This window comes from Xenopus laevis, chromosome 9_10S (genome assembly GCF_017654675.1).
Source record: "Xenopus laevis strain J_2021 chromosome 9_10S, Xenopus_laevis_v10.1, whole genome shotgun sequence".
In the NCBI taxonomy this organism is placed as follows: Eukaryota; Metazoa; Chordata; class Amphibia; order Anura; family Pipidae; genus Xenopus; species Xenopus laevis.
Window position 1 is genome coordinate 109,617,268 of NC_054388.1, and position 22,105 is coordinate 109,639,372.

General features: G+C 39.4%; 3 protein-coding genes and 1 pseudogene across 3 annotated transcripts; 3 read left to right on the forward strand and 1 right to left on the reverse strand.

The window, feature by feature from the left end:
- The first annotated feature begins 203 nt into the window (after positions 1-203).
- On the forward strand, positions 204-6,768 carry LOC108702335 (taste receptor type 2 member 7-like). Its single transcript, XM_018237810.1, has 2 exons — positions 204-761; positions 6,412-6,768. The coding sequence occupies exons 1-2, from the start codon at positions 204-206 to the stop codon at positions 6,766-6,768; spliced, it is 915 nt and encodes a 304-aa protein (XP_018093299.1).
- Positions 6,769-10,563: 3,795 nt separating this feature from the next.
- Positions 10,564-11,570, reverse strand: LOC108702336 (annotated as a pseudogene).
- Positions 11,571-13,376: 1,806 nt separating this feature from the next.
- Positions 13,377-16,779, forward strand: LOC108702440 (taste receptor type 2 member 40; the record flags this gene model as incomplete). Its single annotated transcript, XM_018237889.1, has 2 exons — positions 13,377-14,238; positions 16,766-16,779. Coding segments are annotated over exons 1-2 (876 nt in total), but the record flags the coding sequence as incomplete, so codon positions are not given.
- A 3,453-nt stretch (positions 16,780-20,232) lies between these two features.
- Positions 20,233-20,832, forward strand: LOC108702337 (taste receptor type 2 member 40). Its single transcript, XM_018237811.1, has one exon. The coding sequence runs from the start codon at positions 20,233-20,235 to the stop codon at positions 20,830-20,832; it is 600 nt and encodes a 199-aa protein (XP_018093300.1).
- The last annotated feature ends 1,273 nt before the right edge of the window (positions 20,833-22,105 follow it).

The following is a 22,105-nucleotide window of genomic DNA, read 5'->3' on the forward strand; positions in this document are numbered from 1 at the left end:
TTCTATCTGGAGCGCAGGTGGCAAAGGAAAAAAGACACCCACGTGATTTGCATGTTCCATCTATTGCTGGATATTTCTCTTGATATTCTGATGACAATGAATCATTTCACGGCAACGTCTTGTAACGCTCTCTTATATATACTCTTGCTCTTGGAGAAACACCTGGGAACGAGAAATCAGGAATAACATTACAGCCTATGAATATGTTGTTGGTCAACAATACTTACATAATTAAAATCCTTACTCTGATCATAACAGGACCATGTGGGATCATCCTAAACGCATCGATTGTAGCTGTGCATCTCAGCCACTGGAAGAACGGAGTGAGCTTTGGGGAATGTGATCAAATCACTCTAATCAAGGGGATCACCAATGTCCTCCTCCAGTGCTTTTTAGCTTTCAATGGGATCATTAATACGTTTCAGCTATATAAGCATTTTGACAAAGAATTCATTTTTGTGAGTTATACTTTCTTCTTTTTTTTGACTTCCCTCTGGGTTTGGCTCACTGCCTGGCTTTCTATCTGCTACTGCTTCAAACTCTGCAACATTTCACATCGATTCTTTATTATCTTAAAAAAGACAGTGCCCCGTAGGATTACCCAACTCTTGTTGGGAACAGTGATGATTTTAGGTATTATTAAGATTCCGATTTTTTGGTCACTGAACATCAACGCAAAGCTAAACACATCTTCCACCTTAACAGTTCCTTTCTTTATCTTAGAAACGGACATTAGATACCTGTCCTTTGCTGTTGCATTTGTGTCACGTTTGGTATCCCACAACCCAGAGTTAACCCCTATGTCCCGGGCTCGGCTCACGCTTCAGCCTCAAACCGCCGCCTTTCACTTCGGGATGAGCCCTCCGCTACTCGGATGCCGCCAGGTCTTAAAGTGAGGGGACTAAGAGGACTACAACTCTGAGCGAGCAAGGGAACTTTACGTAAACGTATATCAAAGTCCAGAAACAGGCCAAGTCAAAACCAATCAGAACAAGGTACAGAATCGGTAAGAAGCAGAGTAGTCGAGGTCACAGGCCGGGTCAGTAACAATCTTGGTCGAAGTACAAAATCGGGATCCAGAAAGCGTAGTCAGAGGATAAGCCAAAGGGTCAGGGCAGGCAGAGATCAATTATAGGAGTCAGGACTAGCCGGAAGGACAGGAATAATCAAGCAGAATCGCACCCAGGAACAGAAAAACTAGAACCTACGTTGGGCAATGCACACACTGTGCATTGCCTTTTTATTTTAAATTTTGGCGCCATTGCGTCCGTCGCAATGACGCCAGCGCGTCTGCGCCGTGACGTCAGCGCGCCTGCGCGAACGCGCCTGCGCCTTTAAGACCGGCGCATGCGCGCCGCGCGCTCCCTAAGGAGCCGGCGCCTGAGGCCTAGAAGCGGCGGCTGCCGCTCGGCGCGGCGGGCGTCCCCTACGAACAAGAGGTAAGTTTGTTACATTACCCCCCCCTCCAGAGGGGGCCACTGGACCCCTAGGTTTGTTGGGAAACCTAGAGTGGAACTGCCTCACCAAGCGATCAGCCCTAACATCCGAGGCAGGAACCCAAGACCTTTCCTCGGGACCATAACCCTTCCAGTGAACCAGATATTGTAGTTTACCTTTAGAGATACGAGAATCAACCAACTTGTGAACTAAATATTCAGATTGCCCCTCAACGGAAACAGGAGGAGGAGGAGAAGTCTGACGTACCACTCTAGCAGGTTTTAAAAGGGAGACATGAAAGGAATTAAAAATCTTGAGTTCGGGAGGAAGATTTAACCTGAAAGTACAAGGGTTAATAATCTTAGATACAGAAAATGGACCAATAAATTTGGGACCCAGTTTGGCCGAAGGGACTTTCAAAGAAATATTCTTAGAGGACAGCCAAACTTGATCACCAACCTGATATTCGGGAGACTCTCTTCGCTGTTTATCAGAAGCCCTCTTCTGAGCAGCTACTGCAGAAGATAAAGACTTCAGAACCTCCTGCCAAACCTTAGAAAAGTCCTCAGTAATAGAATTGACGGCAGGAAGGTCACAAGAATAAGAAAACGAAAAAACCCTGGGATGGAGACCAAAAACAGTGAAAAAAGGAGACCTGCCAGTGGAGGAGTGAATGGCATTATTATAGGCAAATTCGGCCCACGGAAGAAAATTAACCCAAAGTGACTGATTGCAGGAGACATAACATCTCAGATACTGTTCCAGGGTCTGATTTGTCCTCTCAGTCTGACCGTTAGTCTGTGGATGGTATGCGGAAGAGAAAGACAAATCAGTACCCATTAAAGAACAAAAGGCCCGCCAGAATTTGGACACAAATTGAACCCCCCTATCAGACACAATATTAAGAGGAGCCCCGTGAAACTTGAAAATATGGACAATGAAAAGTTCAGCAAGGGTCTTGGCAGATGGAAGGGTGGGGAGAGGGATAAAATGGGACATTTTACTAAAATGATCCACTACTACCCAGATGACCGTATGACCCTTAGAAGGAGGTAATTCCACAATGAAATCCATAGATATATGAGTCCAAGGTTTCTCGGGAATAGGAAGTGACTGCAGCAAACCCTGAGGTAAAGATCTAGAAGGCTTAGAACGTTGGCAAATTGGACATGAATCAATATATTTGGCAACGTCTTGTCTTAGGGTCGGCCACCAGAGAGTACGAGACAATAATTCACAAGTCTTCGCACAACCCAGATGACCAGCCACTTTGGAATCATGGGACTCGTAAAAGACAGCTTCACGTAAATTACTCGGAACAAATAACTTGCCCACAGGAATATTAGGAGGAGAATCTACCTGAGCATTAGACAAAGAAGTAAAGAGATCCGGACTCAGGGCTGCCACAATCACCTCCTTCGGAACAATAGGGACTGGCCCCAAATTCTCCCTAGGTTTGGAGACAAAACTTCTAGAAAGGGCATCTGCTTTTACATTCTTATCTGCTGGCCTGTAGGAGATGAGAAAATTAAACCGTGAGAAAAATAATGACCACCTGGCTTGCCGAGGATTTAACCGTCTAGCAGATTCAATGTATAATAGGTTTTTATGGTCAGTGAACACAGAAACAGTATGTTTGGCACCCTCAAGGAGATGTCTCCATTCCTCGAATGCTAATTTAATGGCCAATAATTCCCTGTTGCCAATATCATAATTGACCTCTGCTGAAGAGAATTTCTTTGAAAAAAAAGCACAAGGATGCATCTTACCGGAGACAGGATGTCGCTGAGACAACACAGCACCAGCACCGATCTCGGATGCATCTACCTCAACAATAAAAGGTAAGGAAGAGTCAGGGTGCCGGAGAACTGGGGCAGAAATAAAGGCTTCTTTCAAAAGATGAAAAGCCTCAACCGCTTCAGCAGGCCAAATACTTGGGTCAACCCCTTTCTTAGTTAAGGCAGTAATCGGAGCCACCAACTTAGAAAAATTTAAAATAAATTGTCTGTAGTAATTAGCGAATCCTAAAAACCTCTGGACTGCTTTCAATGAAAGAGGTTGTGCCCACTGCTGAATTGCTTGGACCTTAGCGGGCTCCATCTCAAGACCTGTTTGAGAAATAATGTATCCAAGGAAAGGTACAGCAGAAACCTCAAATAAACATTTTTCAAGTTTTGCATACAAATGATTTTGCCTTAACCTAGATAAAACCTCACGAACATGGGCCCGATGAGAAAATAAATTTGAAGAAAAAATGAGAATGTCGTCTAGATATACCACGACAAAACGGCCCAAAAGATCACGGAAGATATCATTGACTAGTTCTTGAAAGACAGCGGGGGCATTGCATAAGCCAAAGGGCATAACCAGGTATTCATAATGCTCATCCCGGGTATTAAAAGCTGTCTTCCACTCATCCCCCTCCCTTATCCTGATTAGATTATAGGCGCCCCTTAAATCTAACTTGGAAAAAATAACAGCTCCCTTTACTCGATCAAACAGTTCGGAGATTAAAGGGAGAGGATAACGATTCTTGACCGTGATCTTGTTTAACCCTCTATAATCGATACAGGGTCTAAGGCTCCCATCCTTCTTTTTGACAAAGAAAAAACCCGCCCCCGCAGGAGAGGAAGAAGGTCTAATGAACCCCCGCTCCAAATTCTCTTTAATATATTCCTCCATGGCCAAGGACTCGGGAAGAGAAAGTGGATATGTCCTACCCTTGGGGGGAGAAGACCCAGACAATAATTCAATGGCACAGTCGTAAGGTCTATGGGGGGGTAGAGACTCAGCTGCTTTTTTACAAAAAACATCAGAAAAGGCAGCATAACAGGGAGGGAGACCTTTTAAAGAAGTTGCAGCCAGAGTTTGACCAACCTTAATACAAGAATGTTCACAAGCAGGGCTCCAATTCAAAATTTTACCAGAGGGCCAATCAACCTGGGGATTGTGACTTTGTAACCAGGGAAGGCCTAAAATGATTGGAGTCTGAGGGCACTCGGTAATGAAAAAAGAAAGGGATTCGAAATGATCAGACATGGACATACGGATGACCTTAGATTTGGTAGAAACTAACCCAGAACCCAAAGATCTACCATCAATGGCAGACAACCTGAATGATGGAACCTGTGGTTCGCAAGGGACACCATGTTCTTTAATAAACCCAAGATCCAAAAAATTACCCGCAGCCCCCGAATCCAAAAAAGCAGAGCTCTGCACACAACCACTGTCCCAATTCAAACGGACCGGAATTAAAATTTGAGAAGATTGGGGAGTAGAAACGACATCACCCAAGCAAGACTCCCCAGACCTGCTTAGGCTCTGTCGTTTCCCGGCCTTTTGGGACAGGTGTTGCGAAAATGCCCTTTATCCCCACAATACAGACATAACCCATTACTCCTCCTACGGACCCTCTCAGCAGAAGAAAGACGAGTAGAACCAATCTGCATAGGTTCTTCAAAGGGTTGAGGAAAAACTTGCGGGATATTGGAAACATTTACAGAAAGAGGTGAGATATTGGCAACCTGTTCCTCCTGAAGTCTCTCTCTATGCCTACGATCAATCTGAACAGCCAAATGCATAAGAGAATCCAGGGAGGACTGTGTAGGAAAATTGACAAGACTATCTTTGATAGCTGCGGCCAGACCAACCCTAAATTGGCTCATGAGAGCAGTATCATTCCAGCCCGTCTCTACAGCCCACCGCCGAAACTCAGTACAATAATCCTCTGCCCGCCTCTTGCCTTGTTTAAGAGCACGTATGGCTGCGTCGGCAGAGGCGGCACGATCAGGATCATCGTAAATTACGGCCATGGCTTTAAAGAAAGCTTCAAGAGAGAGACGGGCTGGATCCCTCTGGGACAGACTAAATGCCCAAAGCTGAGCATCGCCCTGTAACAAGGTAACTACAAAATTTACCCTAGATTCCTCGGTGGGGAAAGAATAAGGTAAAAAACTGAAATGTAGCTTACAGGCTTCTTGAAACGTAAAAAACTTACTACGATCCCCGGTAAACTTCTCAGGAAAAGGAACCTTGGGCTCATGGAAGGAACTACCTGTAGGTGAAGGTAGAGAAGAGCTTGCCTGAGGAGTTGCAGTACTCGGACCAGGAACAGGCTGTTGCTGCATCATATCAAGCCTGGAAGAAAGACCGTGAAGACATTGGACAATATAATCTTGCTTGTCTTCTTGTTCTCCAAGCCTCTGCAGAAGATTTGCCAGGATTGCGTCCGAAGGAGTGGTGGAAGCAGTAACGTCAGCTGGCTCCATCTTCTTAGTCTTTTTAGGGCCCAACGTAATGTCACGTTTGGTATCCCACAACCCAGAGTTAACCCCTATGTCCCGGGCTCGGCTCACGCTTCAGCCTCAAACCGCCGCCTTTCACTTCGGGATGAGCCCTCCGCTACTCGGATGCCGCCAGGTCTTAAAGTGAGGGGACTAAGAGGACTACAACTCTGAGCGAGCAAGGGAACTTTACGTAAACGTATATCAAAGTCCAGAAACAGGCCAAGTCAAAACCAATCAGAACAAGGTACAGAATCGGTAAGAAGCAGAGTAGTCGAGGTCACAGGCCGGGTCAGTAACAATCTTGGTCGAAGTACAAAATCGGGATCCAGAAAGCGTAGTCAGAGGATAAGCCAAAGGGTCAGGGCAGGCAGAGATCAATTATAGGAGTCAGGACTAGCCGGAAGGACAGGAATAATCAAGCAGAATCGCACCCAGGAACAGAAAAACTAGAACCTACGTTGGGCAATGCACACACTGTGCATTGCCTTTTTATTTTAAATTTTGGCGCCATTGCGTCCGTCGCAATGACGCCAGCGCGTCTGCGCCGTGACGTCAGCGCGCCTGCGCGAACGCGCCTGCGCCTTTAAGACCGGCGCATGCGCGCCGCGCGCTCCCTAAGGAGCCGGCGCCTGAGGCCTAGAAGCGGCGGCTGCCGCTCGGCGCGGCGGGCGTCCCCTACGAACAAGAGGTAAGTTTGTTACAATTTGGTTGCTGCCTGCCAACTCTTATAACTTCTTTCTGTATGGGACTCAGCTTAATGTCCCTTTTGAGACATGTCCGGAGGATGAAGCAGAATAATTCTCAATCTTGGAGTGGTAAAATGAAGACCCATGCAAGAGCCTGTATGGCAATATTCCTACTTTTGGCTCTGAACTTGTTTTTCTTTTTGACAGTTTTTATTTCTATTATATTGAAATTCAACATTGCAAGTTATTGGGACACTTTCTTCTTTTCTATCATCTTGGCAAGTCCATCAGGCCAAGGTTTCATTCTGTTGTTTGGAAATTCAAAGTTACGGCATGATTTGTTAAAGATTTGCTTGTGAAGGATTAGGTTATGTGTGACATACTTGTAATAGATATATTCTGTGACAGAATTATTACTCATTTAAATGTATACTCTGAAAGTTAAAATTAATTAGGAATAGATAAACATGTGTCAAGAGAAAGAAATAAAATTAATAATTTTTTAAATTGAATCGTTAATTTAGTGTGTTCATGATACATCTTGCTTAAGTACAATAACTTACAAAATACTTGGCAGAATCCTGCAATGCTTGTTATTTATTGAAATGTTAAAAACATGACTAACAGCTTAATATGATTTAGATAGAATAGACATATTTTAAGTTTCAAATGAGACTTCAGATCAACTTGACAATGTTATCCCCCTTCTGCATCTCCCTTGGGAATGTTTTTATTAAAGAGGGGAGGGCACATTCTGTATGTTCATATTATTTATGTGGTGAATTATGATAAGATTTTTTTTACATTAATCTATCAATACATGCAATATGTGATTTGATACAGGGGTTATGTGTGTTTTTAAGTATGATTTGCATATGAAATACTTCATGTTTATCTTCCCCTTGTTCAGCACATAATGTTGTGACTCAGCAAGGGTACACAAACAGCAATTCAGGAAATGCTTATGAATCCATATTTGAGGCTCAGCAAGGTACCAAAGATTCCAGGAAATGATTTTAAGGGAACATTACTTCACCAAGTTTAAGTTAGAGCTACTACAAAGCACCCTATACAGCTAACCATGGTAGGGAACCAAACTAATTTGGAAAGAAAAGGCTTTTTCAGACAAGCTAAAGTAGAGATAGAAAAGGGTATTGCAGTGAGGGGTAAAATGAATCCAAATATGTTTTAAATATTTAGTAAAAAATGAAGCAAGAATGGATGAATCCATTATTATCAGAGGGAGGTCAGTTGGTTGATGAGAGCAGGGAAAATGCAGAAATTATAAACTGTTATTTGTCATCTGTCTACACAATTGTGTAGACTAATGAAGGTCTAGGCCTGAATGGTATTTATCCCAGCGTACTTAATAAGCTTAGCTCTGTGATTGTCAAATCTCTTTGCTTAATTTTTTTAGGATTTATTGAGGTCTGGCATGGTGCCAAGAGACTGGCAAATTGCTAATGTCGTGCTGCTATTCAAAGAGAATTCTGTTCTCAGCCTATCTATTAGTGGTAAGAAAGCTTTTGGAAGTGATAATAAGCTATACGTTACTTCATTGCAAATCACAATACTATAAGTTTGTACCAGCATGGCTTTATGTGTAACAGATCTTGAACAACTAATTTAATTGTCTTTTATGAGGAGGTGAGCATGAACCTTGACTCTGGGATGGCATTTATCTACTTAGACTTAGAATAATTAGAATAATAATTCTCAGTCCTGGAGTGGTGAAGACCCTTGCAAGAGCCTGCATAGTAACAACCTACTTATGGTTCTGAACTTGTTTTTTCTAGACAGTTATTATATCAATATTCAAGACTGGAGGTAATTTGGACACTCTCTCCTGGTCTATAATCATGGCAAGTCCCTCAGGCCAAGCTGTCATTCTGTTTTTTTCTGATTTGTTATGTTGGCATACTTCTAATAGAAATATGAATGTGACAGAATTACAACTTCTTTTAAATGTATTTTGTGAAAATTAATATTTATTACAAATAGCTAGATAAATGTGCTCTAAGAAAAGATAAGACAATAAATCCACTTTTTTTCTCTTTGAATAAATTTTTATTGCTTTGAGGATAGATGTGCTTAAACTGCAGAAACTTGTAACATTTGGCAGACTCCAGCACTGGCTGTCATGCATTACAAATTAAAACAGCTATAAAATCATTCAGATATCATAGATATCATGGGTACAAGCAGAGAGATAGAGAAGACCTTTAACAGTAAAAAAGGTCAGATATTAGTCTATGGTGAGATAAGATGAGCCAACCATGTATATAAAGGTTTCTCTTGTTATTAATGACTTTTACAAGTCGACTACCATTGAATGTGTAGTTTATTTACTTTGTTATTCATGAATTTAAATTAGGTATTGTAATAAATGTGTCTATTCAAACAATACATGTTGCAATGGATCAGCACCAAAGCCCAATTTGTGCTTCAAATAAGACATTGGTTTTGAACAATGAATGATGCATCTGTCCATGGTGGGACATAGTGAGTTACACATGTATATGCAGGATGTTCTTGTTATTAATGGTTTATTTCCTAACATTAATGAATAATGTGAAGTTGATTTAATTTGTTAATTCATGGTTGAAAGCTGAGAACAGAAATAAATTAAAATAGCACCAAAGTCCAATTCGTGCTTCAAATAAGACATTGCTTTGAAAAAATTTTTGAAAAGAATTTAGTCCCTCGTAATTACTTGGATGTGTTTATATTTAAGATACTAAGGGATACAAGCCACTTTAAGAATTATTAACCAAGATTTGTCTCTTTCATTTTGAAAATTCATAAAGAAGAGAAGGGCCATTAAAGTATTTAGATGAAAAGGTTCCATAAACATATTGCTGATAATATTAGGAACTTCTTAAAATGAGAACAGTCCTAGTGCACACATTGGTTGCACGCTGAAACTATAGGTGCACCAATGCTTCAAACTCTCATTATTTCCTCATTGATAGCAAGTTATTAAGATTTCGTACACACAAGGAAGGCAGATATTTTTCAGAAAATGTTTTGTGTATTTTAAATAAGTGGAAATATAGTTTGCCAATTATATATTTAGCATTTTTACGCAAGTTTTCTGACTCAGTGATTAGAATGATAGCCTGAACGGAGGAGAAAGAGCACCATTCAAAATGATGTATAAAGAATTTGCCATTACATAAAACCCTGTTCTAAATAGTAAAACTGATAACCTGAAAAAAAAGTCATCATGGTGCCAAGTGCAAAAATCAACACAACTGAAAATCAATTTACTAAATTGATAAAATACTTTTTGTAAGCTGTGTCCACTCATTTTAGCAAACAAATGGATGGGGCAGGGTGTTTTCTTACATGCTTCTCATATGTGCAACATACAGATTAAGGATCATGGAGTGTAACCCTGGTAAGTGGCAGTTACAGGTTTCCCTAATGTCTATAGCATTGTGCACTCCCCCCTACTGTACAATACATTTATTGTTTTGGGTCACATACATTAATCATACATTAATCATTTCATAGTATAGTTGGGTTATAAGCTCATTGATTGAGGTTACACCTCAATTGGATAAATACAAATATTGATAAGAAAAGAGACTTGCCAGGCAGTGGTCAGTGGTCATCTGCAATTCTCTTTTATTGAGTGGTGGAGACAAAACATGTTACCAGCAAAGCCATTTACCAAGAGTACAAAATTATAATCATAATTTAAAAACACACTTTTTACCCAGTTTCACAAGAATTTATGAGTATTTGTATTGAAATGACACTGCTCAAGTAAAACCGTACATTATTAAAAACATACATTCATTGATGATATCACAAATTATCACAAGATTTATAAGATGCAATAGTTAGACAGGGGTTGAGATTACACCTAAAACGTATGGTACATGTGGGAGTAAGTGTGTAGTGTATTGTCCTAGGTGGGTGTTTTGGTGGTGCTCAGGAGATTGATTGGTAAGGCACTATACATTTACCTTTTCTACGCCAAGGACTGTGGACTGCTATCAACACAAAGGACTTCTGAATAGCAAATTAAGTCATTTAAATTTCTTGCTGAGTTTAATCACATTTGCTAATTAATAATAAGTGGAAATAATCACTACTCATATAAATTTTCTAATAGTTCAGCAAAGTTTTAAGAGTGGCTGATAAAATTATTTGATAAAGATTAATGAGGGAAATAGGAGACTCTTCTGGGTTTGAATAGAATATCTTGTAGCTTTCGTGGCAAATAAAACAGTAAAATATTGTGCAAATGCCTCCTTCAGTTTAGGGTTACCTAGAATGAGAACAACAGCTTGAACTGATGTAAAGACATATAGCAGGTTATGACCTATCCAATATCCCAAGCTTGGTGGAGTAATGAGCTTCAAAAAATATGAAAACAACACAGCAAACACAACAGTATATAAAAAAGAAGCCATGCCATCATATAAGCAGCACTTCGATGAGGTGTCAAACTGCTAGATGTCCCTGTGTTCTCCATTCTCCTACTGTGCAAATACAGTGATCCAATTGTAGAGAAGGTAGTAATGAATATTATCAGCAAAGGAAATCAAAGAGCAACAAAGGTATCCTTCATGAATTCAATGCTGATCCCACTTGCTCTTGATGTTGAGTTGAGCGAGTACAACAGTGAGTTGTTTGATGATGATCCTTGGCCATTAAGAGAAGGCAATAGAGTAAAGAAACTGCAGCCCAAGGACACCATTTCTGAAAACAATATGAACCATGGAACAATGATGTTGATCTTCATCTTGAAAGAAGAAAGAAGCTTGGAGCTGAAGTTAATTATCTTCACAAAGTAGAAGATACAGAGGCAGGTCGTGTTCCAGGCACAGGAAGAACCACCATACACGAGCAGAGCTAGGATACAGCTTTTGACATATGGTTCTGCGTAAAGCTGGGGCCAAACAAAATTAAAAAGTGAGTAGACAGATAAAATGAGAGAAAAATAAACATTGGATAAGCTCAATGCAACTAATATCTTATTGCTGGTACTCAGTATTTTTGTTTTAAAGTAATCAAGCAAAATCACAAAAGTAATATATGCATTAGTGGAGGCTCCCACGATGGTTGCCAAGATTGGTATACAAAGAGAATACACAATGTCTACTTCGCAATTGATCCTCACAATGTCTACTTTGCTAAACAGATCCATGAGGTGTTTTGATTTAATTAGGAAACAGCTCCTCAAGTATGTCTTGGTCGTCTGTGTTGGAGAGAATTCACAGCAAATGTTATTGGAGTATCCGGCAGACTCGTTTTTGTTGCTTTAGCAAAGTCTTTTCTTACTTTATGTAGAAAGTATTATTACTAAAATCTAGAGAGCAGACCTAGTGATGTTCTTTCATCATAGCTTCAGACTGGTATGGGATGTTTTAGACAAACAAACCTTAATTTGCCTGGATTACAGTGCATTATATGAACTGAAGAGTTTGCATACATGCAAAATCCGTTTATGGTTAATGGGTGTCACAGTCATATTCTAAGCCTTTATGTAAATATTCTGCTATAAGAATTCATTAATTATATAATCACTGCTGTTTATATAAGAAAAATAAATCTCATCTGCGGCATATGTAATAGTGGCAGGGGTATTAAATACAGACTTATTAAATACAGACTTCTTGGTGTTAATTACAGAATAATCTACCCAAACCGCATTGGATTCTGGAAGCTCTTGCAAATTCTGGTTCCAGTAGTTGCAGCAAAACCATACGTTTGATAGCCCTACCCTTGGAGAAACTTAAAAGGTATTCTATCATGCTTTTTATGGTATAGTTTTTATTTCTAAATTACATTGTTTATATTACAAATACTTCACTCTACAATATAACATTTTATTACTGAGCCATCAAGTGCATTTTTCTCAATTGTAAATATTTGTAGAGGCAGCCACCTCAGGTCATTGAGCCTGATACTGTGCTTTCAAAAAGAGTCAATCAGAACTACTTTCAGATAAGCTATTGTTTCGTCTATTCAATGTAACTGGAGGAGTCACAGAGTGACTTGGATTTTTACTATTGAGTGCTATTCTCATATCTACCAGAGAACTGTTATCTTGTCATACAACTTGCAGCACAGCAGTAATGAATGACTGACATGACTGAGAGCAACAGGGAAACTGACAACATTTCTAGCCCCATGTCAGATTTCAAAATTGAATATAAAATAATCTGTTTGCCCTTTTGCATGTTTAAGTCTGTCTTTTTTCTCTGTAATAATACAGTAAAAAATAAAAAACGGGGTAAATCTAAAGTAAAAAAAAATGCAAAGATGCAAAATAAAAAAATGTTTCTAATATAGTTAGTTAGCCAAACTGTAATCTATAAAGGCTGGGGTAAGCAGATACCTAACATTACAGGACAAATCTTCCTGCTTTTCAGCTCTCTAACTCTGAGTTAGTCAGTGACTATAAGGGGGGCCACATGGGACATAACTGCTCAGTGAGTTTGTAATTGATCCTCAGCATTCAGCTCAGATTCAAAAGCAATAGATATGACCCATGTGGCCCCCCTCAAGTCACTGATTGGTTACTGCCTGATAACCAATCAGTGGAAACAAAGAGAGCTGAAAAGCAGGAAGTAGTGTTCTGGTTATTATGTTACACATCCAGTAACTGGATGTTTTTATATTGAACAATTATAAAAACCTAATCTGTCCCTTAAGCTTGTTGCAAGAACTAAAGAAATTACAACATTTCTCACGGAATACCTTCCTTCCGATTTTACATCGGTAAAATCATAAAGGTATTATTTGTAGCAGGAGTGCAGTAGCAGGTGACACAGGAAAGAAGACACCCCAGTGATTTGCATGTTCCATCTATTGCAGGTTATTTCTCTTGATGTTCTGATTACAATTACTCATTGTGCTGCAAAGTCTTGTAACGCCTCTTATAAATACTCTTGCTCTTTGAAGAACACTGGGGAACCAGAAATCAGGAATAACGCCACAGTCAACAAATATGCTGTCAGTCATTCTAATAATTAAAATCCTTATTCTGATCACAGCAGGACCATGTGGGATCACCCTAAACTCATCGATTGTAGCTGTGCAGCTCAGACACTGGATGAAGGGAGTGAACCTTGGGGAATGTGATCAAATCACTCTAATCATGGGCTTCACCAATGTCCTCCTCCAGTGCTATTTCGTTTTAGATGGGACCATTGATACTTTAGAACTCTATGAGCATCTTGACAAAGAATTCATTTTTGTGAGTTATACTTTCTTCTTCTTTTTCATTTCCCTCTGGGTTTGGCTCACTGCCTGGCTCGCTATCTGCTACTGCTTGAGACTCGTCAACATTTCACATCGAGTCTTTATTATCTTAAAAAAGACAGTGCCCTGTTGGATAACCCAACTCCTGCTGGGAACAGTGGTGATTTTGGCCATGATTAATATTCCAATTTTTTGGACTATGAACACAAAGGCAAAGCAAAACACATCGTTCACTTCACCAGTTGATTTCTTTAACTATGAACCCAACATTAAATACCTGTCCTTCGCCGCTGCATTGGGTTGCTGCCTGCCAACTCTTATAACTTTTCTCTGTATGGGACTCAGCTTAATGTCCCTTTTGAGACATGTCCAGAGGGTGAAGCAGAATATTTCTCAATCCTGGAGTGGTAAAATGAAGACCCATGCAAAAGCCTGCGTGACAATATTCCTCCTTATGGCTCTGAACGTGTTTTTCTTCTTGACAGTTTTTATTTTTATTTTATTACAACTCTATATTGGAAATAATTGGGACACTCTCTTCTGGTCTATAATCATGGCGAGTCCTTCAGGCCAAGCTGTCATTCTCTTGCTTGGAAATTCAAAGTTACGTCTCATTTGTTAAAGACTTGTACTGAGGGATTAGGTTATGTGTGGCATACTTGTACTAGAGATATAGGATGTGACAGAATAACCATTAATTTAAATGTATATTGTGATGGTTTCTATTTAGCAGAAATAGCGAGATATATATGTGCTCTACCAGAAGAAAATACAATTTAACCAAATCTATTTTTTTCTTATTGAGTCATTGGTTTATTGCATAATGGATTCATCTTGCTAATAAACAGAAACTTCCAAAAGACTTGGCAGAATTGTGCATTGTATGTTATATATTGAAAGTTTAAAACATGACTAAGAACTCATAACATTATTTAGACAGAATAGATATGCTGTATCATATGTATTTGATTTCGTTTGTTAAAATAAGGCATAGAAATGTTTCTGTGCTTGAGGATAGTGCAATAAAAAAATATCTTTTCTTTGTGATAGAACAGCGTCAAAGTCTCATTTGAGGTTTGACATTTTTACTGTGAAACTTTATTAAACAGAATCTATCATGATTTTTATGGTTGTACTGTTTATTTCTAAATTGCACTGTTTACATTGCCAATAATTCACTAAAATTATATATAATTAATCATTAGTGATGGGCAAATTCATCCCGTTTCGCCGGAAAAATTGCAAGACGCAATGATGTCAATGGGCGTCAAAATTATTTTGACTCACGCCAATTTTGATGGCTGCTACAATTTTTATACGCGCACCTATTTTGTCCAAATCCATTAAAGTCAATGGGTGTCCGAAATTAGTGAAACAGCGAAAAAACGGTGTCAAAATTATTTTGATGTGTGTCAATTTTGACGGCCACTACAGTTTTTATACATGCGCCTATTTTGTCCAAATGCATTAAAGCCAAAGCACTTTAAACCTATCAGTAAGGGGAAATTCATATTCTGGTTGTCCATTTCCTAAAGGTTGGTGGGTTGGTGTTGTAGCACAACTATAAGGGGCATATTTATCAAAGGTCGAAGTTAAAAAAACTTTGAACTTCGAATTCAAAAAGATCAATCAAATGGAGGTCGATGGTTTTTTGGGGTCAAAGTGGGCCGAATTCGGCCTACTTCGAATCATACGATAATACTTTGAACGGTACGATTGTACTTTGATCGTACATTCGATTCAAAGTTTTTTTTAACTTTGACCTTCGATCTCCCAGACTCCCCCAATTGCCTCCATACAGGTTGTAGGAGGTCCCCCATAGGCTAAAACAGCACTTCGGCAGCTTTTAGGTGGCAAATGGTCGAACTCGAATTTTTAAAGAGACGTTGAAGTACACAAAAATTAGCTTGAAATTCAAAAAAATACGAGGCCTTCGGCCTCGTATTTTTATATGGTCATGAAACTCCTCGGTAACTTATAATATCCTTATATTTTACAAGAGGGGGTACGTTATTTATTATAATACACACGTTTCAGTGAGTCAAGTGACAGAAATTACATCAGAACTCACCGTTTATAAGGATATAATTTACAAGATATTCAAGGCTTTTGTGTATTATATAGTGAATAAAGTACCCCCTTTTGTAAAATATAGGGATATTATAAGTTACCGAGGAGTTTCATGACCATATAAAAACACGAGGCCGAAGGGCGAGTGTTTTTATACAGGTCATGGAACTCAGAGGTAACTTCTAATATCCTCATATTTTACAATTGGGGGTACTTTATTTATTATAATACACAAGTTTCAGTGAGTCATGTGACAGAAATGACATCAGAACTCACCGTTTATAACTGATGACATCAGAACTCACCGTTTATAAGGATATAATTTACAAGATATTCATGGCTTTTGTGTATTATAAGTAAATAATCAAGGGTATCCTCCTCTGCTACATATATAACTGTTAAAGTCAATGAGCGTCAGAATAATTTTGATGCATGAGCTTTTTTTATGAGCAACTATTCTGACGCGGCGGATATTTCACCATTGAACTTACACCGCAGTTTCACAAATGTATTCGCTGCAAATTTGCGCCTGGCAAATTTATTCGCCCATCATTATTGTAAGCAAAACAAACCTATTAAGATTAATTAAGGTTTAAAGGGGTTGTTCACCTTTACATTAACTTTAGAGGGCAGATTTACTAAGCTTTGAGTGAATTTTCGAAGTACAAAAAGTTCAAATTTCAAAGTAATTTTTTGAATACTTCGACCATTGAATAGGATACTACGACTTCGAATTTAACTATTTGACCATTCCATAATCGAAGAACTGTCTCTTAAAAAAACTTCGACTTCAATACTTTGCCAACTTAAACCTGCCAAAGTGCTATGTTAGCCTATGGGACCTTCCAGAGCAATTTTCTACGTTTTTTATAGTCGAAGGAAAATCGTTCGAATCGTACGATTCAAAGTACGATCGTGCGATCGTACTACGATCAGAATATGATCATACGATAAATAAAATCCTCCTACTTCGAATGTTGGAGGATTCTATTCGATGGTCGAATGTCGAAGTATTTTCCACTTGAAATTTGACCCTTGATAAATCTGCCCCTTAGTATGATGTAGAGAGTGATATTCTGAGAACATTTGTAATTGGTTTTCATTTTTTATTATTTGTGGTTTTTGAGTAATTTTATGCAGTAGCTCTCCAGTTTGACATGAGCCGTCTGGTTGCTAGGATCCAAATTACCCTAGCAACCATGCCCTGTTTTGAATAAGAGACTGGAATATTAATAGGAGAAGCCTGAATAGAAAGATGAGTTATAAAAAGTAGCAATAACAATACATTTGTAGCCTTACAGAGTATTTGTTTTTAGATGGGGTCAGTGAAAAAACGCAAATAATTCAAAAGCTAGAAATAACTAATGAAGTCAAATAGAAATGTTGCTTAGAACTGGAAATGCTACACACTAAGGGGCTGATTCATTAAGGGTCGAATATCGAGGGTTAATTAACCCTCGATATTCGACTAGGAATTGAAATCCTTCGACTTCGAATATCGAAGTCGAAAGATTTAGCGCAAATACTGCAATCGTACGATCGAAGAATTATTCCTTCGATCGAACGATTAAATCTTTCGATTCGAAGGATTTTAATCCAACGATCGAAGGAATATCATTCGATCAAAAAAACTTAGGAAAGCCTATGGGGACCTTCCCCATAGGCTAACATTGACTTCGGTAGCTTTTAGCTGCCGAACTAGGGGTTTGAAGTTTTTTTTAAAGAGACAGTACTTCGACTATCGAATGGTCGAATAGTCGAACTTCGATTCGAAGTCGTAGTCTTAGTCGAAGGTCGAAGTAGCCCAAAAAATACTTCGAAATTCAATGTTTTTTTACTTCGAATCCTTCACTCGAATTTAGTGAATCGGCCCCTAAAAGTTAAATTAAAGGTGAACCACCCCTTTAAATAATTTTTTAGCAGTCATGGTATGGAGATTCAAACAACCGAAAGACCCCTTATCCAGAAAACCCAGTTACAGCAATCAGGATAACAGCTCATACTTCATACCTGTATTAAATACAGGGCATTATAGTCTATTTTCTTTCCTTGATGTCACAAATGAAGAAAGGCATCAAAGGGGACAAAATGTGGGATTCTAAGAAATGAGGTAACTAGCAGGCAAAAACATGAAAGGCCAAACAACTTTAACCACAGCTTAATATTTAGGGCCTTATTTATCAGAAGCGGGTTTTTTCTGATTATTTTAAGTAAAAAAGTCTGACCACACTAGAATCCACAACTCTGCCTTATTTATTATACAAAAAGCATGATTTATACGGATCGGGGACAAACACGAAAAAAAATCGAGCGAAAATCTGAACCGTTGGATTTTTTTCCTGAATCGCTCTATTGTTTCGGGCTTCCAGAAAAGCCCAACTTTTTCATATTTTTGTTCAAAAAGTCCAAACTAGTCAGATTTCTGGCTAATTCCAGAGCAGACCACAGAAATGTCCAAATAGTATAGGGAGCTCTTACACTAAAGGGCAAATTGTCTCCAGCGTCCGCTTGGTCACACTTCGCCAGTTAATTACGACTACACTAATTCACTAAATTGCGTCTCGGCTGCTGAACGCTGGTGACTTTTCGCTAGAATTACTGCGGCTGCGTGAGTATTTCTTAGCGAATTTTCGCTAGCATTAATTTTTTCCTAGAGAAACTTCACTAGCACTCTTGCGTTTAGGTTAACATGAATAGGGTGGGTACATTAAAGTTGTATGGACGTCTTTAATAGTAATGTTGGTGCAAAAGTTTGAAGTGCCCACTTTATCAAAAACTTTATCAAATATTATTTTTAATAGTTTGGACTTTTTTCCCACTTTAAAAAAAGAAAAGTCGTTTTTTACAACTTTAATGCATTTCCAGCATACAGGATATTATGTCACTGACATAGGATTCAGGAGGATGTAGCTTAGTTTTATCAATTCTAGCGCGAGGCGCGGATTCGCGGCGAATTCACACGATTTGCCGCCGATGAATAAATTCACAAAACCACCACGAAAATTTGCCGGCGACAAAAAAAACAGACGCCGGCATCAAAAACAAGACTCCGGTGCCGTTTCACTAATTTTTTCTGTTTCGCTAATTTTGCAGGAATTTTTTCTGCGAAGCTAAACACCCCAAATTTGCCCATCACTAATCAATTCACCTGGTCTGACGTGGTGAAGTAAACTCAGGCGAAAGAGGCAACGTTCATTAAAATTCGCATCTTAGTGAATTTGCGGAGTTACAACCTTTTGCCAGAGTGAAAAGTCGCCGGCGATAGCATGCGAAGGAACACTAGTGACGGTCTCTTTCACTAGCAAATTGTTGTCTATGCCTGTTAGTAAATTGGCGATTAGTGATGGGCGAATTTGCGCTGTTTCGCTTCGCTGAAAAATTCACGAAATTCGCAAAACGGCGAAAAATTTGCGAAACGGCGCCGGCGTCTCGTTTTTGACGCCGGCGCCCGTTTTTGACGCCGGCGCCCATTTTTTCGACGCCGGCGCCCGTTTTTTGCGCCGGCGCCCGTTTTTTTGACGCGAATTTTCGTGGACGATTCGCGAATTTATTCGCTGTCAGCGAAACACGCAAATTCGCCGCGAATTCGCTCCTGGCAAATAAATTCGCCCATCACTATTGGCGATGTCCCCGCGGATTGGATTTCTGGCAAATTGTCGCTAGCGATGGCCACTTCGCCCTTTAGTGAATCTGCCCCATAGACATATATACAACCTCGGTAGGTCTGAGATGCTGGATTTTTGGAGTTTTTTCCATCCTCGGGGTATAATACATCTCTAAAAAAATTTTATTTTTTCCAATAACATTTTTCAGACTTCATGTAATACATTAGCATTACTACAATCAAAGGTCTCATATTCACACACATTAAAGTCAACTTCAGTTTCCGCAACAATAAGCTTTTCTATTTTAAAATCCTCAATAGTTCAATAGTTCCCTGCTCCCTCCTACAGACGGCATAGGATCTTCTGACTTTCCTTTTATTTTTTGTGTTTGTTCAGGAACAGGGCCGGAACTATGAGTAGGCAGAGTAGGAACGTGTCTAGGGTGTAAAACTGGGGGCAGTCTCTGCACTCTCACGTCGGCAGTTCCAGGGTGTCTATTTACATGCACGTGTGAGCGCATGTCTATTCGCATGTATGCTTGCATGTGGACGTCAGGTGTCAAGACAGCCACGTTGCCTACAGCGCCTGGCCCATTGATGTTCAGGAACTAAAGAAATTACAACATTAACTAAAGAAATTACAACATTTCTCACTAAATATCTTCTTTCCTTTCCATATTAAGAGAAACAAATTGTACTTGCCGATCATACAGGTATTATATCTAACTGGAGAGCAGATGCAGGTGACAAAGGAAAGAAGACACCCCAGTGATTTGCATGTTCCATCTGTTGCTGATTATTTCTCTTTACATTCTGATTACAATTAATCATTGTGCTGCAAAGTCTTGTAACACACTCATAAATACTCTTGGTCTTTGGAAAAAGACCTGGGAACCAGAAATCAAGAATAATGTTACATCCAAAGAATATGTTGTTGTTCATTCTAGTAATTAAAACACTTGCTCTGATCATAACAGGACCATGTGGGATCATCCTAAACTCATCGATTGTAGCTGTGGATCTCAGACACTGGAAGAAGGGAGTGAGCCTTGTGGACTGTGATCAAATCATTCTAATCATGGGCTTCAACAATGTCCTCCTCCAGTGCTTTTTAGCTTTCATTTGGATCATTAATACTTTTGAACTCTATGAGCATCTTGACAAAGAATTCATTTTTGTGATTTACATTCTCTTCTTCTTTTTCACTTCCCTCTGGGTTTGGCTCACTGCCTGGCTCGCTATCTGCTACTGCTTGAGACTCGTCAACATTTCACATCGATTCTTTATTATCTTAAAAAAGACAGTGCCCTGTAGGGTAACCCAACTCCTGCTGGGAACAGTGGTGATTTTAGGCATGATTAATATTCCAATTTTTCGGGAACTGAAAATAAATGCTAAGCAAAATACATCTTCCACCTTACCAGTTGATTTCTTTATCTTTGAACCAGACAGGGTCGGGCCAAGCTGGTCATGCACCTTAGGCAATCTGGTTGGCCATGTTGCCCCCCACCCATCCATGTGTGCGTAAGTGCAAACGGGTGCACATCTCTGCATCTTGACACTGTACAGTGGAACTCGTTCAGACAGATTTGGATTAGGCAACAGCAATGGTACATGCCTAGCGCCCCCAAGCTTTGTTCCCTAGGCACATGCCCTTCTGCCTACCCCTAGTTCTGGGCTTGAGTGGAGCTGTTTTTTCAACTCTTTATTAAGGTGGAGTGCACTTGGCTGGAGCCCAGTAAAACAGCAGAGAAACACACCGCCACAGTCATGTACAAATCAAGGCCACCAGCCCACCTACATCACAACAGGCAGTTATTACTAGGTATCCCTGGAAACAGGGTCGGACTGGATCACTGGGGTCCACCGGGTTCAAAACTTTCGGGGTCCAGTGTGCATGGGGATCACCATCCGATTTGACCTAGCTGTAGATTTGCCGCATATTTCTTTTTGGGGGCCAGCATGGGAACTGGTCTGGGCTGAGGGGCCCACCGGGTTTTTTCCCGGTGTCCCACCGGCCCAGTCCGACCCTGCCTGGAAACATATTGCAGGATTACACAAAATACATTAAACATTATAAGTTAACAAACAGTCTCCTTTTATTGTGATAACAAAACTCATAATCAGGTAACAAGGTGCTGCTCAGATTGGGCAGATTCCTCATACAGCAGCCATCTTGGGATATACCATGTGCTCTGCAGGGCTTCACTAGAACTTTGAACTTTGAATGATGCATCTCTCAGAAACTGGTCCCTCATAATCAGTGGGTAGAGCCCTACAACTTTTTTAGATTAAAGATTTAAAGGGATACAATGCCCTTTAAGAAATGTTACTCAAAATGTCACTTTGTTCATTGTAAAAATGTATTAAAGAAATTCTGTCATGATTTTTATGTTGTACATTTTATTCCTAAATTATAACGTTTACATTGCAAATAACTGACTTTAGCATTTCAAATTTTATTCTTGAACCAGCAAATTATTTTTTTTAATATTGGTATGGAGGCAGCGTTACACACAGACTGAATGCGACACATTACTTTATATAAAGCAGTGTTCCTACTTTTGGGCTATTTTCATGTCTACCACTAGGGAACATGAGCTGCTTTTTGAAAGAGTAGTGGGGTCTGGGGCATCAGAAATAATTGCCACTACTTCTGCCCTTTAGTTTTTTTGGAGTTATTTTTTTATAGAAATCAATGTATAATTTACAAGTGCATACTGTTTGTTTATTTTTATATATATATATATATATATATATATATATATATATATATATATATATATATATATATATATATA